Source organism: Orcinus orca, chromosome 10, assembly GCF_937001465.1.
Source record: "Orcinus orca chromosome 10, mOrcOrc1.1, whole genome shotgun sequence".
Classification (NCBI taxonomy): Eukaryota; Metazoa; Chordata; class Mammalia; order Artiodactyla; family Delphinidae; genus Orcinus; species Orcinus orca.
Window position 1 is genome coordinate 67,354,328 of NC_064568.1, and position 12,040 is coordinate 67,366,367.

The 12,040-nt window shown below is 51.1% G+C and overlaps 1 protein-coding gene across 7 annotated transcripts in view; it reads left to right on the top strand.

Moving 5' to 3' along the window:
• ZNF76 (zinc finger protein 76) overlaps nucleotides 1–12,040 on the top strand; it is a 31,501-nt gene that overhangs the window by 16,533 nt on the left and 2,928 nt on the right. For 5 of the 7 annotated variants that reach the window (XR_007469909.1, XM_049693747.1, XM_033424196.2 and 2 more), the window contains exons 2-11: nucleotides 1,878–2,046; nucleotides 5,427–5,507; nucleotides 5,623–5,700; nucleotides 6,931–7,130; nucleotides 9,183–9,299; nucleotides 9,639–9,714; nucleotides 10,308–10,433; nucleotides 10,545–10,724; nucleotides 11,520–11,753; nucleotides 11,848–12,011. Coding sequence is in view for 6 of the 7 variants with exons in the window: in XM_049693747.1 (XP_049549704.1) it covers nucleotides 1,974–2,046; nucleotides 5,427–5,507; nucleotides 5,623–5,700; nucleotides 6,931–7,130; nucleotides 9,183–9,299; nucleotides 9,639–9,714; nucleotides 10,308–10,433; nucleotides 10,545–10,724; nucleotides 11,520–11,753; nucleotides 11,848–12,011 (1,329 nt within the window). In the remaining variant the exon portion in view is untranslated. The remainder of the gene's footprint in view (nucleotides 1–1,877; nucleotides 2,047–5,426; nucleotides 5,508–5,622; nucleotides 5,701–6,930; nucleotides 7,131–9,182; nucleotides 9,300–9,638; nucleotides 9,715–10,307; nucleotides 10,434–10,544; nucleotides 10,725–11,519; nucleotides 11,754–11,847; nucleotides 12,012–12,040) is intronic. The other 2 variants (XM_049693748.1, XM_049693749.1) reach the window with 2 other exon arrangements.

Genomic DNA, 12,040 nt, shown 5'->3' on the forward strand with positions numbered 1-12,040 from the left:
ACCACAGTAAGTCTAATTAACATCCGTTCTCTTAGCAACTTCCAAATGTGCATTACAGTATTATTAACTGTAGTCATCATGCCGTACATTACATCCCCCAGGACTTATTTTATAACTGGAAGTTTGTACCTTTTCACTCCCTTTACTCATTTTACCTACCCCCAACCCCTGCCTCTGGCAATTACCAATCTGTTCTCTGTATCTATGAATCCATTAGTTTTCTTTTTTAAGACTCCACATGTACGTGAGATCATAGTGTTTGTTTTTTCTCTGCCTGACTTATTTCACTTAGCATCATGTCCTTCCTCAGGGTACATCCATGTTATCGAAATGGCAAGATTCCATTCTTTTTTGTGGCTGAATAATATTCCATTGTGTGTGTGTGTGTGTGTGTGTGTGTGTGAGTGAGTGTGACAACTTCCTTAGCCATTCACCTGTCAGTGGACACTTAGGTTGTTTCCATGTCTCGGCTATTGTAAATAGTGCTGCAATGAACATGGAGGTGCATATATCTTTTCAAGTTAAGGTTTTTGTTTTCTTTGGACAAATACCCAGAAATGGAATTCATGGATCAAATTTTTAATTTTTTGAGGATCCTCCATACTGTTTTCCATAGTGGCTACATCAATTTACATTCCCACCAATAGCACACAAGGGTTCCCTTTTCTCCACATCCTTGCCAACACTTGTTTTTTTCTTGTCTTTTTGGTAATAGACATTCTGACAGGTGTGAGGTGATATCTCATTGTAGTTTTGATTTGCATTTCACTGGTGATGAGGGATGTTGAACATCTTTTCATGTACCTTTTGGCCATTTATATGTCTTCTTCGGAAAGATGTCTTTTCAGATCATCTGCCTATTTTTCAGTTGGATGGTTTGGCTTTTTGCTATTGAGTTATATGAGTTCTTTGTATATTTTGCATATTAACCCCTTATCAGATACATGATTTGCAAATATTTTCTCCCATTTAATAGGTTGCCTTTTCATTTTGTTGATTGTTTCCTTTGCTGTGCAGAAGCTTTTTAGTTTTTTAGTCCCATTTGTTTATTTTTGCCTTTGTTTCCTTTGCTTTGGTGACAAATCCGAAAAAAATCATTCCAGGACTGATGTCACGGAGCTTACCACCCATGTTTTCTTCTAGGAGTTTTATGGTGTCAGGTCTTACATTCAATTCTTTAATCCATTTTGAGTTAATTTTTGTGTATGTTGTAAGATGGTGGTGTACCTAGACTTCTGAGGAAAAAGGAGGAATCAAGAATGGCCCTACTGGGAACTCCCTGGTGGTCCAGTGGTTAGGACTCAGTGCTTTCAGTCTGAGGGCCCAGGTTCAATCCCTGGTCCAGGAACTAAGATCCCTCAAGCCATGTGGCCAAAAAAAAAAAAGAATGACCCCCACTGATTCTGGGTGGCTGGACAGTTCTGGACAGTGCAACAGTTCTTGGGGTAGGGAACATTGTGTGTTCTGTTGGGGACTTGTGCTGTTTTTGATGCCTGTGTGATATTTACAAGGCTGGTGAATGGATAGATCTGAGCACAGGAGAGATGTCAGAATGGTCACAGAGAACCAGCAGCAGTGGGGTTGGCCGCCTGCCTTCAGTGGGGCTCCCTTCTAAGGGGAGCGAGTTTAAAAGTGGGTTTTGATTAATGAAATCTTACTTTACAATCAATTTGGCTGGCATGCTTCTCTTGCATGCTCAACCTTTAGAATTCTTAAGTGTGTATATTTTGAACTCTCTTAATAAAAACCAACATAGTTCTCTACTTTGAAAAATTCACCTCTTTTTCTTCTTGGCTGGCCTCCTTCACAGTCACTGTGTGTCCTTGCGGCAGGAGGAAGCCGTGCAGCTCATAATATGACACTGTCCGTTTTCTCAGATTTGTGACGCCAAAGGAAATCTCTGACCTCAGCTGTGGCTCTCAGTGCTGGGAAGAAGACAACTTCATGTCTGAGTGTACGAGCAGGAGTTTGCCATGGAGAGCTTGGGGCTGCAGACGGTGACCCTCAGTGACGGGACGACGGCCTACGTCCAGCAAGCTATCAAAGGTATTTCCGGGGACCTCAGAATCCCACCCTGTCCCTGTCCCAGAGTCTCACGACCATCCTGCCTTCCGGCCTGCTTGCCACAACCTGCTCTGCATGAGAATCTCTCAAGGTGATTGATGGAAAGGGAACTCCTTAAAATGAAATGCCACATAGGCAGGCTAGAAAATCAGACTAGCCTAGCTATAGGAGCCAAGACCTCTGAAAGGCAGTTTCCTGACATGTGGTGAGTGGTTCATAAATATTTCTGGAATGGATGAACACAGTGCTGGTTGTGACTTCCTGCTTTTCCAGTTTCTCAGTGCTTTCTAGAAGCAGTTTATTTTAATTTAAGCAAGTTTAAGCAGTCAAACTATCTTCTGAGCATCTACCATGTACAAGATACTCTTCTAGGTTCAGAGGGGCACCCAGGCATAGATCTCATGCCTTAGACCCCACTAGGGTGACCAGAAATAAAAATACAGGGCACACAATTAAATTTTTTTATTTTATTTTATTTTATTTATTTATTTTTATTTTTGGCTGTGTTGGGTCTTCGTTGCTGTGCGTGGGCTTTCTCTGGTTGTGGTGAGCGGGGGCTACTCTCCACTGCGGTGCACGGGCTTCTCATTGCAGTGGCTTCTCTTGTTGTGGAGCACGGGCTCTAGAGCGCAGGCTAAGTAGTTGTGGCGCACGGGCTTAGTTGCTCCGTGGCATGTGGGATCTTCCCGGACTAGGGCTCAAACCCATGTTCCCTGCATTGGCAGGCAGATTCTTAACCACTGTGCCACCAGGGAAGTCCTAGTTAAATTTTAATTACAGATAAACAACGAATAATTTTGTAGTATAAGAATGTTCCACATACTGCATGAGGAAGACATGTATAAACATGGGATTAAATATTAAAAACAGTAACATAATAACACCAAGTACTAAAAAAAACTTCATTGTTTATCTGAAATTCAGATTTACCTGAAATTCAGATTCTCAAGGAGGGCGTGGAGTCAGAACAGAGCGTTGTTGAAGGGCAGGGCCTTCTGGCCAGGGACGCTCACCATCCTGACAGCCTCTTTCTTTCTCGCCAGCATTCTCAGGCTTGCCAGATGGCATGCGTGTCTTTCTTGGACAGCACTGGCCAAACACCGCCTCATTCCTACTCTTTATTTTGTCATTTCTGGACTCTGTAAGCACCGCCATCCACATGACTGCACTGTCATTGTAACATTGCCCTCCTTCATTTCAACACATTGTCGAAATGTATTTCAGGTCCCAAGCTTACAGATAAATTGTTTGTTGATTTCATTTTAAATCATCTGCTTCCTGACGATGACAAAGAGGCCCCTTAAACTCATCAATAAGCTCGTTCCATATGATGATGTATGGGTCTGGCTGGCTTCATTTTTGTGGTAATGGAACGTCTCTAGAATACTTGTGAAGCCTGCAACCCTCTGTTTGCAGACTTCCCATCACAGGTCTTGCCCCTTTGCAGCAGTCTCAGTGGGATGGAAGAACTTAGGAACTATAGTTGGGGCTGTGTTTACTCTGTGGACCCAGGTAATTCCCATGCCTCAGTCTTCTGTTACAAATTAATGGTTGACTGAATGAATACAAAACAAGTGGCAACACTTGGCCTGAGAAAGCCACACTCTTTTCTTACATCTTGTCTTCTTATGTCTGGATCTCTTTGCCTCCCCCACCTCTCCGTTTATATCTTCCTCTTGTCACTCTTCCTGGCTCTGTTCTCTGCCTCCTCCATGGTGCTGTAGTGTGTGCTTACACGAGTGCACACACACACACACACACACACACACACACACACACACACACACACAACAGATTTCACACTGCTGAGAGCAGAGTTGGCCCTCAGGAACCAGAACCTCACTGTCCTGAAAGGCAGCTCTCTTGCTGGTGAGCTCCTCTGATGCTCTTGACCAGGACACTTTCATCTCTGTCAGCAGGCAGCTCTGCCTGGGCCCAGCTTAGCCAGCCGGAAGCCCTAAAATTTTATGACAGTTACCTATAATTAGGGTAAGCGTGAAACCTGTTGTTCAAAGCCGACACTTTGGAGAGTGGAAGAGCGTGCTGTGAATAAAGGTGCTGGCACCGTTCCAGGCAAACCGGAACGTACAGTCACCTCTGTAGTGGGGAATGAGGGCCCTGACGGTCAGCTCTTCTCCCCCCTGCCTCTCCCCATTGTCATCTCTGCTTGTTAAAGGAAATTCTAGATTGAAATTTTTTCCCAAATAACTCTTCTCAACATCTTGTTTCCCGCCTTGAAGCAGAACCCACTCCGCTAGCAGAAGCTCTGATGACACTTTCAGAACCCCATGTACTGGTGCCCTTGCCAGGACAGCTAAAGTGTTAAAAGGCAGGGTAGCTTACTGCTTGCTGGGCGGGAGGGAAGAGGGGGAGTCGCTCTCCCCTCGTCTCAACTGCCTTTCACTCCTGCTTCTTATCTTTGTCTCCACCTTACCTGCCTCTGGCTGGGTTGTAGAGCTGTTAGTTATTGACCCAAGAAAACTCAGTTTGGGGACAAGTTTGGGAATTCTTCTGAGTGGGAGACATCAGCAGAGGTGAGCCAGAAGTAGCTGTCTGGTCCTTCTCCCACATCATAGGAGCTCAAATTCCTAAACCTGAAACTTGTAAAGAAAGGAACAAAGAAAGCATTTGTCATTAAGTCTTCAGTCTCCCTTTCCTTCTTCCCTTTCTCACTTCCTTTACCCCTTCTCCCTCTCAAACTCACTGGACATAAGGAGAGGCCTATCTAATTCTAATTCTAAACCTAAGAGCCTTTGCTCTTAGAAGAGGAAACTGAGGCACAGGGAGGTTAAATAAGGTGTCCAAGATCACACAGCTAGTAAGAGATAGAGCTGAAATTCAAACCCAGGAGGCCTGGACTGGTTCCAGAGTCCACTGCTTTTAACCTCTAAGCTATATTGCCTTATCAGAGGGTCTAGGTCTTGGCATACTGCCACAGTGGGAGACAAGGGAATGTATTTTGATTTAGTTAGTTTGAGTCAGATCTGAACTTTGACGCACTGGGGCCTTCCCACATTTCAGGGCATCCTTTGTTTGCCATTTAGCTCAATCTCAGCAGCTTACTGCCAGGTTGGAAGTCCCTACTTTGCCAGGTGTGGGTAGAATAATAAAGGAAGTTGCTCCTCCTGTGAGTGACAGGAAGGGAATCTGCTGGGAGCTATAGGGTTCCTCATGGCAGGATGTCTCTACCCCCGGTACCTCTGAGGCACAGGCCTGGGAGGGAGGGAATGAGGTAACATGGAGAATGTCACCTGTGCTTAGACACACGGTCTGTGCCTCCAACAGGCCTCTGCTAAAACAGGCATGTGTCCCTCAGCCCTCTTCTGGGCTTGGCCCGCTTCTCTCCATTTCCACCTCCACAGGAGAGAAGCTTCTTGAAGGGCAAGTGATCCAGCTCGAGGACGGGACCACTGCATACATTCACCAAGTGACAGTGCAGAAAGGTGAGGGCATCCTGAGACACCCCTGCCTCATGAGGCAGGCCAGGCAGCCCCCACTGAAGGACCCACCTCTGTGACACGGAGCTCCAGAGAAAGGCAGGCATTGCTCTCGTTACAGAACCTCTTTCCTTTGAGGATGGACAGCCCGTGCAGCTGGAAGATGGCAGCATGGCCTACATACACCGCACACCCAAAGGTGGGGTCACAGTTATCACGACTGGCAAGAAGGAAGGGAAGCAGAACTGGCAGAGGTTGGGGGTTGGAGCTGTGCACCCTGGGAGCTGGGGCAGAGACATGGAGCTGTGGTCTCCAAGCTCACCTGCATCAGCAGGCTCGCCTGCCTTCCCTGGCGTGGACCACAGGAACAGCTGTTTCTGCCCCCGGGAGGCTGAGCACGGGGGTCTGCAGCCTGGGCCTTGATGGCGGCTTTGGCTCCAGCACAGCCACAAATTCTTAGGGCTTTAAATAGGACCCAATGACGTCATCGAAGACCAGGACTAAAAACTTAACTATCATTTTTTTAAGAATTAAGCTTTTAAGGTATTGAAGAATAATTGATTATTCCTTCTACAAGTAGTTTCTTGAGCAATTATTGCGTGCCAGGCATGGTACTAGGTGTGGAGTATATAAGAGAGAACAGAGTTGGACATAGCCCTTACTCTCCTAGAATCTAGTGGGGGAAATAGGCCTGAAATGAACCATCATGATGAACTGATCATTGCAAACGGGGTTCAGGCTCAGGGAGGGCTTCTCTGGGGAAGTGACACTTGAGCTGAGAGCTGGAGGGTGAAGTGGGCTTAGCTGGGGAAGAGCAGTGGTAGGGAGGGTTCAGTACCCCAGACAAAAGGAACAGCATGTATGGTCCAGAAACGGGGGTGGGCGGGGAGAAAGAACGGCACGTCCAAGGAACTACTAGGAGCTCAAGTCCTGGGGGTGAGGGCAGAGTGGGTGAGATGAAGCTGAATAGAGAGGCCGGGAGCCAGAGCACTGGAGCTTCAGGATAAGGGTTTTGGTCTTTATCCTGAGACAGATGCAACATGGTTGAACTGTTTAGAGCCTCAGGTAACGTGATCGCATTTGTGTCCTGCAGAGATCCCTCTGGATGCTCTGCTGCCTAGAGGGAATGAGGGGGTGAGGGGCCACCAGTTAGGAGGTTCTTGTGGTCATCTAGGGCAAGATGATGGTCCCCTTGGGTCCTCACGGAGCTTGTGGGTTCCCAGTCGGTACTCCATAGGAGACCTCATCCTTAGGAGAGGCTGCCCCAGAAGGAAGGCCAGCCAGAGTGAATCGCCAAAGTGAGGGACCAGGAGAAACCCGAGGTTAAAACCCTCCTTGGTGTATGTACCTCTCGTTACCTTAAAGCCCAGGTCCCAGCCGCGTCTTTTGCCCTTGTGCAGCATCTGGGCTAACCGCATGTTCCCTGCAGAGGGCTATGACCCCAGTGCCCTGGAAGCCGTCCAGCTGGAAGACGGCTCCACTGCCTACATTCACCACCCCGTGGCTGTGCCATCCGACAGCACCATCCTGGCCGTGCAGACAGAGGTGGGCTTGGAGGACCTGGCCACAGAGGATGATGAGGGCTTCAGTGCGGACACAGTGGTGGCCCTGGAGCAGTACGCCAGCAAGGTGAGCTCTTTTGGCCCTGCCAAACCTGCCACCTTTCTAGAGGACAAGGGCAGTCCTGTGCCTGGACATGGCCGGGACTACTTCCTTTGCCCCTCCACACTGGCTCCCCCGACTTATCTCTCACACGTCATCGTCTCGGATAAGCATCACAGCCTGGCCAGGGCCGCCGACAGCTGTGTATACTCAACGCTTGTTTATGCTGTCTGTGCAGAGGGAAGGCAGCTGTAGGAAACAGCGATATCCGTACGGTGGGAATTTAGGCCCAGCTTCACTTTGGCTGTACTGTCTGAGAAAGCTCTTGCCTTGCCAGTGAATTTTATTAGTTTTCCAGTCCACGGAGGTCAGATGTTCTTGTATTTATTTCTTCTCTGCGACTTATTAAGTCATTTGGGAAAATAACCTCAGTAGGCAGTGACAAGAGCAGATGTAACAGAGCAGCTGGGATTCTTGGAACACAAGGCTTGCACAGTAGCTCAGCTGCAAAGAAAAAGGATCTTGGCTTTCCAAACATCAGTCAGTCTAAGCTCTCTCTGCTGGGGCCGTGGTCCTGCCCGTAGGGGGAACCGGTACAGAGATCTGTGAGCTTTCCAAACCAGGGTGTTCCCTCTCCCCATGAACAGCAGCGCCTCAGGGCAGATGTGGCAGGGCTTCCTGGAACACCCGTTTTACCCAAAGATTGGGGGGAGTTATTTTTATAATAAAACTAATGTGGCTGTATCATAAAAGAGAAAAGGAAATCCTCGTGTCTTTTCAAATTGAAGCACAAAACTTTGCAGTAGGCCCCTCTGGGCTATGCCCACTCCCACTCCAGTTCCTTCAGGTGTATTTTAGAAGCCTAATTTGAGGCTTACGGACGTTGGAAAGACAACTGAGCTTTAAATTGTGAGCCCTGAGATCTGTGCTGGCTCTGCCTCTACCTAGTCTGACCTTGGGTAAGTCACTCCCCTCCTAGGCCTCAGCTTGTTCCTGTCTCATACGATGAGAGGGGGCCAGATGATCTCAGAGGTCGCCTCCAGCCCTGAAGTTCCTTGATTCCCTTCATTACCTCAAGAGCCAGTGGGACGTGGGAATGAAATCCGAACGCCTGAGCGGGTTAGCCTGCTGAGCAGGCCTGGCCACCTGTGACCCTCTCCTGCCACCCACCAGCTGCTTAAGTATCCATGGAACTTTGTCAGCTGCTTGACCCCTTGACCTGGAGCTGACTAGACAGACCTTGCCATGGATTTGGTCTCCCTCTTTTGTGTCCTGCTCACCACGACTTCCAGAGTTCTGTTTCAGGAGCTCCTTGGAAGGCCATAGTGTCCCAGAAACAAAGACTGAGGGACAGTCCCAGCAGGACTCTGCCCAGGAAAGCAGAAGAACAGTAAGGGCTCCACGAAGCCAGAGGCTGGTGTGAAAAGGGTGTTCGCAGGAGAAAGGGAAGGGAACGACTTGTTAGATAGCCGGGTGCCGTGGTTGGAGCTGAGGCTTCTGGTGGGACTTTCGGGCCCTGCCCTGGGCGCTTGTGCAGTTTGTTGATTGTGACCACCTCACTTCCGGTGAACGCAGGTGAGCTCATCCCCACAGCAGGCCACTTGTTAATGCCCCTTCCAAACACAGGTTTCCCCCAGGGAGGGAGGGATCTCCTCCCATCAGAGGATAAACATGTCCAGAGTTGCGCCTCCTAGGTTGGTGGTCAAAAGAAGGGGCAGCTGGCATGTGGAGTCACCACCCAGCTCAAGTGTGGCTGTTCAGACCGCTCCTCCCCTACCTTACCTAGCCGTCTAAGAGATGCCCTTTCTCCCAAAGCTGTCACAGCCCCTATGACATTTAGTCATTCCTCTATCCATCAGAGCTGGGTGGTGACTCCACGTGCCAGCCCCATTTCTTCTGCAGCATGCCCCGGTGTCTGCTCCATCTATCTGGATCTGTCACCCAGGTTGCACTTCTCCCCTTTGGTAGGTTTAACCCTATTTATTGGGTCTTAAGGGGCCAGCTGGGTCCTGTGTCCTACCTCTTCCCTTCTTTCATTGAGGAGAATACATATAGGGACCCCAAGATTTTTTTCCTCAGGTTCTGCATGACAGCCAGGCTCCCCATAATGGCAAAGGACAGCAGGTTGGGGACAGAGCATTCCGCTGCGGCTACAAGGGCTGTGGGCGTCTCTATACCACCGCTCATCACTTAAAGGTAAGGTTGCTGCAGAGAGCTTTTAGCCTTGCCATCTTCCCAGCAGGCTGTAATTCTGCCTTCCCGCTTTGACTGGAACTGGTCCCTGACCTCGAGTTGCTCATTGCCTCCTGGAAGGAAGAGATGAGTGTACAGAAAAGTCAGCACAGAGGGCTTTGACACACATGAAGAATGCAGGAGGGAAGAGAATCAGGGAAGGGTCTCTGGAGGGGGCATCTCAGCTGAAGAGGAAGGAAAATAAAGGAGGTGGCCAATGCTGATACTCCGGGCCCTAACGAGAACTAAACTGCCCATTCATACCCTTGTCCCTTTGAATTACATGATTGCTTGTCCTCACAGGTACATGAGAGAGCTCATACAGGTGACCGTCCATACAGGTGTGATTTCCCCAGCTGTGGAAAGGCCTTTGCCACAGGTAACCTACCTGGATGGGGACCAAGGGGGACTGCTTCCAGTTGAGGGGAGAGGGTTCTAGATTAGCTCTGGCAACTCCCTCAAGGAAGCCAAGCACCAGGCTGCCTTTCTGGAGAAACTGCTGTCGGAGTGCTCTGATGCAGGGCGCCGTCTCTGGAGGAAACCCTGTTACAGAGGCAAGAGGCAGCAGGAGCTGGGGGTTGGCAGAGAGACCTGCCTCTGCGTCAGCCCTGATACCCACCAGCTGGGGGTGCCGGGTGGTCGGTTGAATCCCTCTAGGCTTCATTTTCCCTCTGAATTGAGGCCCTTTAGCCATAGGTTCTCTAGGTTCCCTCTTACACTGGTTCTGGAACGGCACCAGCTTCCCCTGGAGAGGGAAGGAGAGCAGAGTGGGCTTCTCCGGCCCCTCTTACCTGCCCAGCCAGGAGTGGGATAGAGGCAGACACAGGCTTCTTGTGCCAGAGGAGGTCCGGAGCCTCGCCGAGCAGACCTAAAGATGGAGAGCCTCTGAATTAGGAAGAAGAGTTGGTGGAGGATGAGGCCCCACCCAATGCTCTTCTCACCCCTCCTTCCCTCCCTCCCACACGCGGACAGGATATGGGCTGAAGAGCCACGTGCGCACCCACACTGGTGAGAAGCCATACAAGTGCCCAGAGGAGCTGTGCAGCAAGGCCTTCAAGACCTCCGGAGACCTGCAGAAGCACGTCCGGACCCACACCGGTAGGCTGGGCCCTGCCCGCCCTGCCCCGTTCAGACCCGGCTCTGAGCCCAGGGCTCGCCCCGCTCCGTGAGACCCCTTCAGAGCCACCCTCACACAGCCCATCTCCACAGGTGAACGCCCCTTCCGGTGCCCCTTTGAGGGCTGTGGCCGCTCCTTCACCACATCTAACATCCGCAAGGTACATGTGCGCACCCACACGGGCGAGCGGCCCTACACCTGCCCCGAGCCCCACTGTGGCCGTGGCTTCACCAGTGCCACCAACTACAAGAATCACGTGCGCATCCACACAGGTGGGCCAGCTGGCATGCAAGGACCACCCCTGAGGCCCCAGCCCCCTCTACCATAGGCTTCTGACCTAAACATGTTCTCGACGCGCAGCCCAGAACGCCATTCCAGGCTGGTCCGTGGGCAGGGCACGGGGTTTCGGTGGTTTCGGCCATATCCCCAGAACCACTCTTTCACTTGCAGTGAGCGGTTCCTCCTTCAGCAGTTAGGTCCAATCTGATGGGCATTGCTGGCCCTCTCAGCTCCCTGCTGCCTCTCTATACCCACCCGAAATTCTCCCCCTCCAGCTGAGCTCCCAGAAAAAGCCCAGGGTCAGGCGTGATGGGGAAAAAGCAGAGGGAAATGTCATCTTCAGCTCCTCACCTCATCCACTGTCCATGTGACTCCTGTGTATCCTCACCCTCCCCAGTGTTACGTCCCTGTCCAGCCTTCTGTGTCATCTCCCAGACGCATGTGTCCCCTCACTCTCCCATCGTACCTGACATATCAGTCACCCCTCTCTATCTCCTGCCTCTTCTGTTCACAAGCCCCCAGCGCCCCCCACCAGCCCCTTCACTAGCCTCGGCCTTGCCCCTGCCATTTTCTCTCCACCTCGTCTCTGGGCTCCGTGGTCCCACACTCACGTCTCCTCTGCCTTCCACTGGCCACCTTCCCCAACTCTGTCCATTCAGAGTCCCAGATCTCAGTCCCTCTTCCTCCCTCTGGCTCTCCCTTCACCAACCCTGTCCCCCGCTCCTATCCCCTTAGTTTCCCCTTTGCCAGCCCCAGGTCCCACCCCCCTCACAGCCCAGTGTCCCCAGGGGAGAAGCCATACGTTTGCACGGTGCCAGGCTGCGGGAAGCGCTTCACCGAGTACTCAAGCCTGTATAAGCACCATGTGGTGCACACACACTGCAAGCCCTACACCTGCAGCACCTGCGGCAAGACCTACCGGCAGACCTCTACCCTGGCCATGCACAAGCGCAGCGCCCACGGCGAGCTGGAGGCCACGGAGGAGAGCGAGCAGGCCCTTTATGAGCAACAGCAGCTCGAGGGTGAGGGGCGTGGGCAGGAGGTGAGAGTGGGGACAAGCCGGGCCTCCCCGTGACCACCTGGTGGCAGGTGTCAGCCTGGGCTCTCCTCTCCCAGCCGCCTCTGCAGCCGAGGAGAACCCGCTACCCAAACGACCCCGCATTGCTTACCTGTCGGAGGTGAAAGAAGAGGGTGATGACATCCCTGCCCAAGTGGCTATGGTGACCGAGGAAGATGGGGCCCCCCAGGTGGCTCTGATCACTCAGGATGGTGCCCAGCAGGTACAGACCCTGGGGGTAGAGGTAGAGTG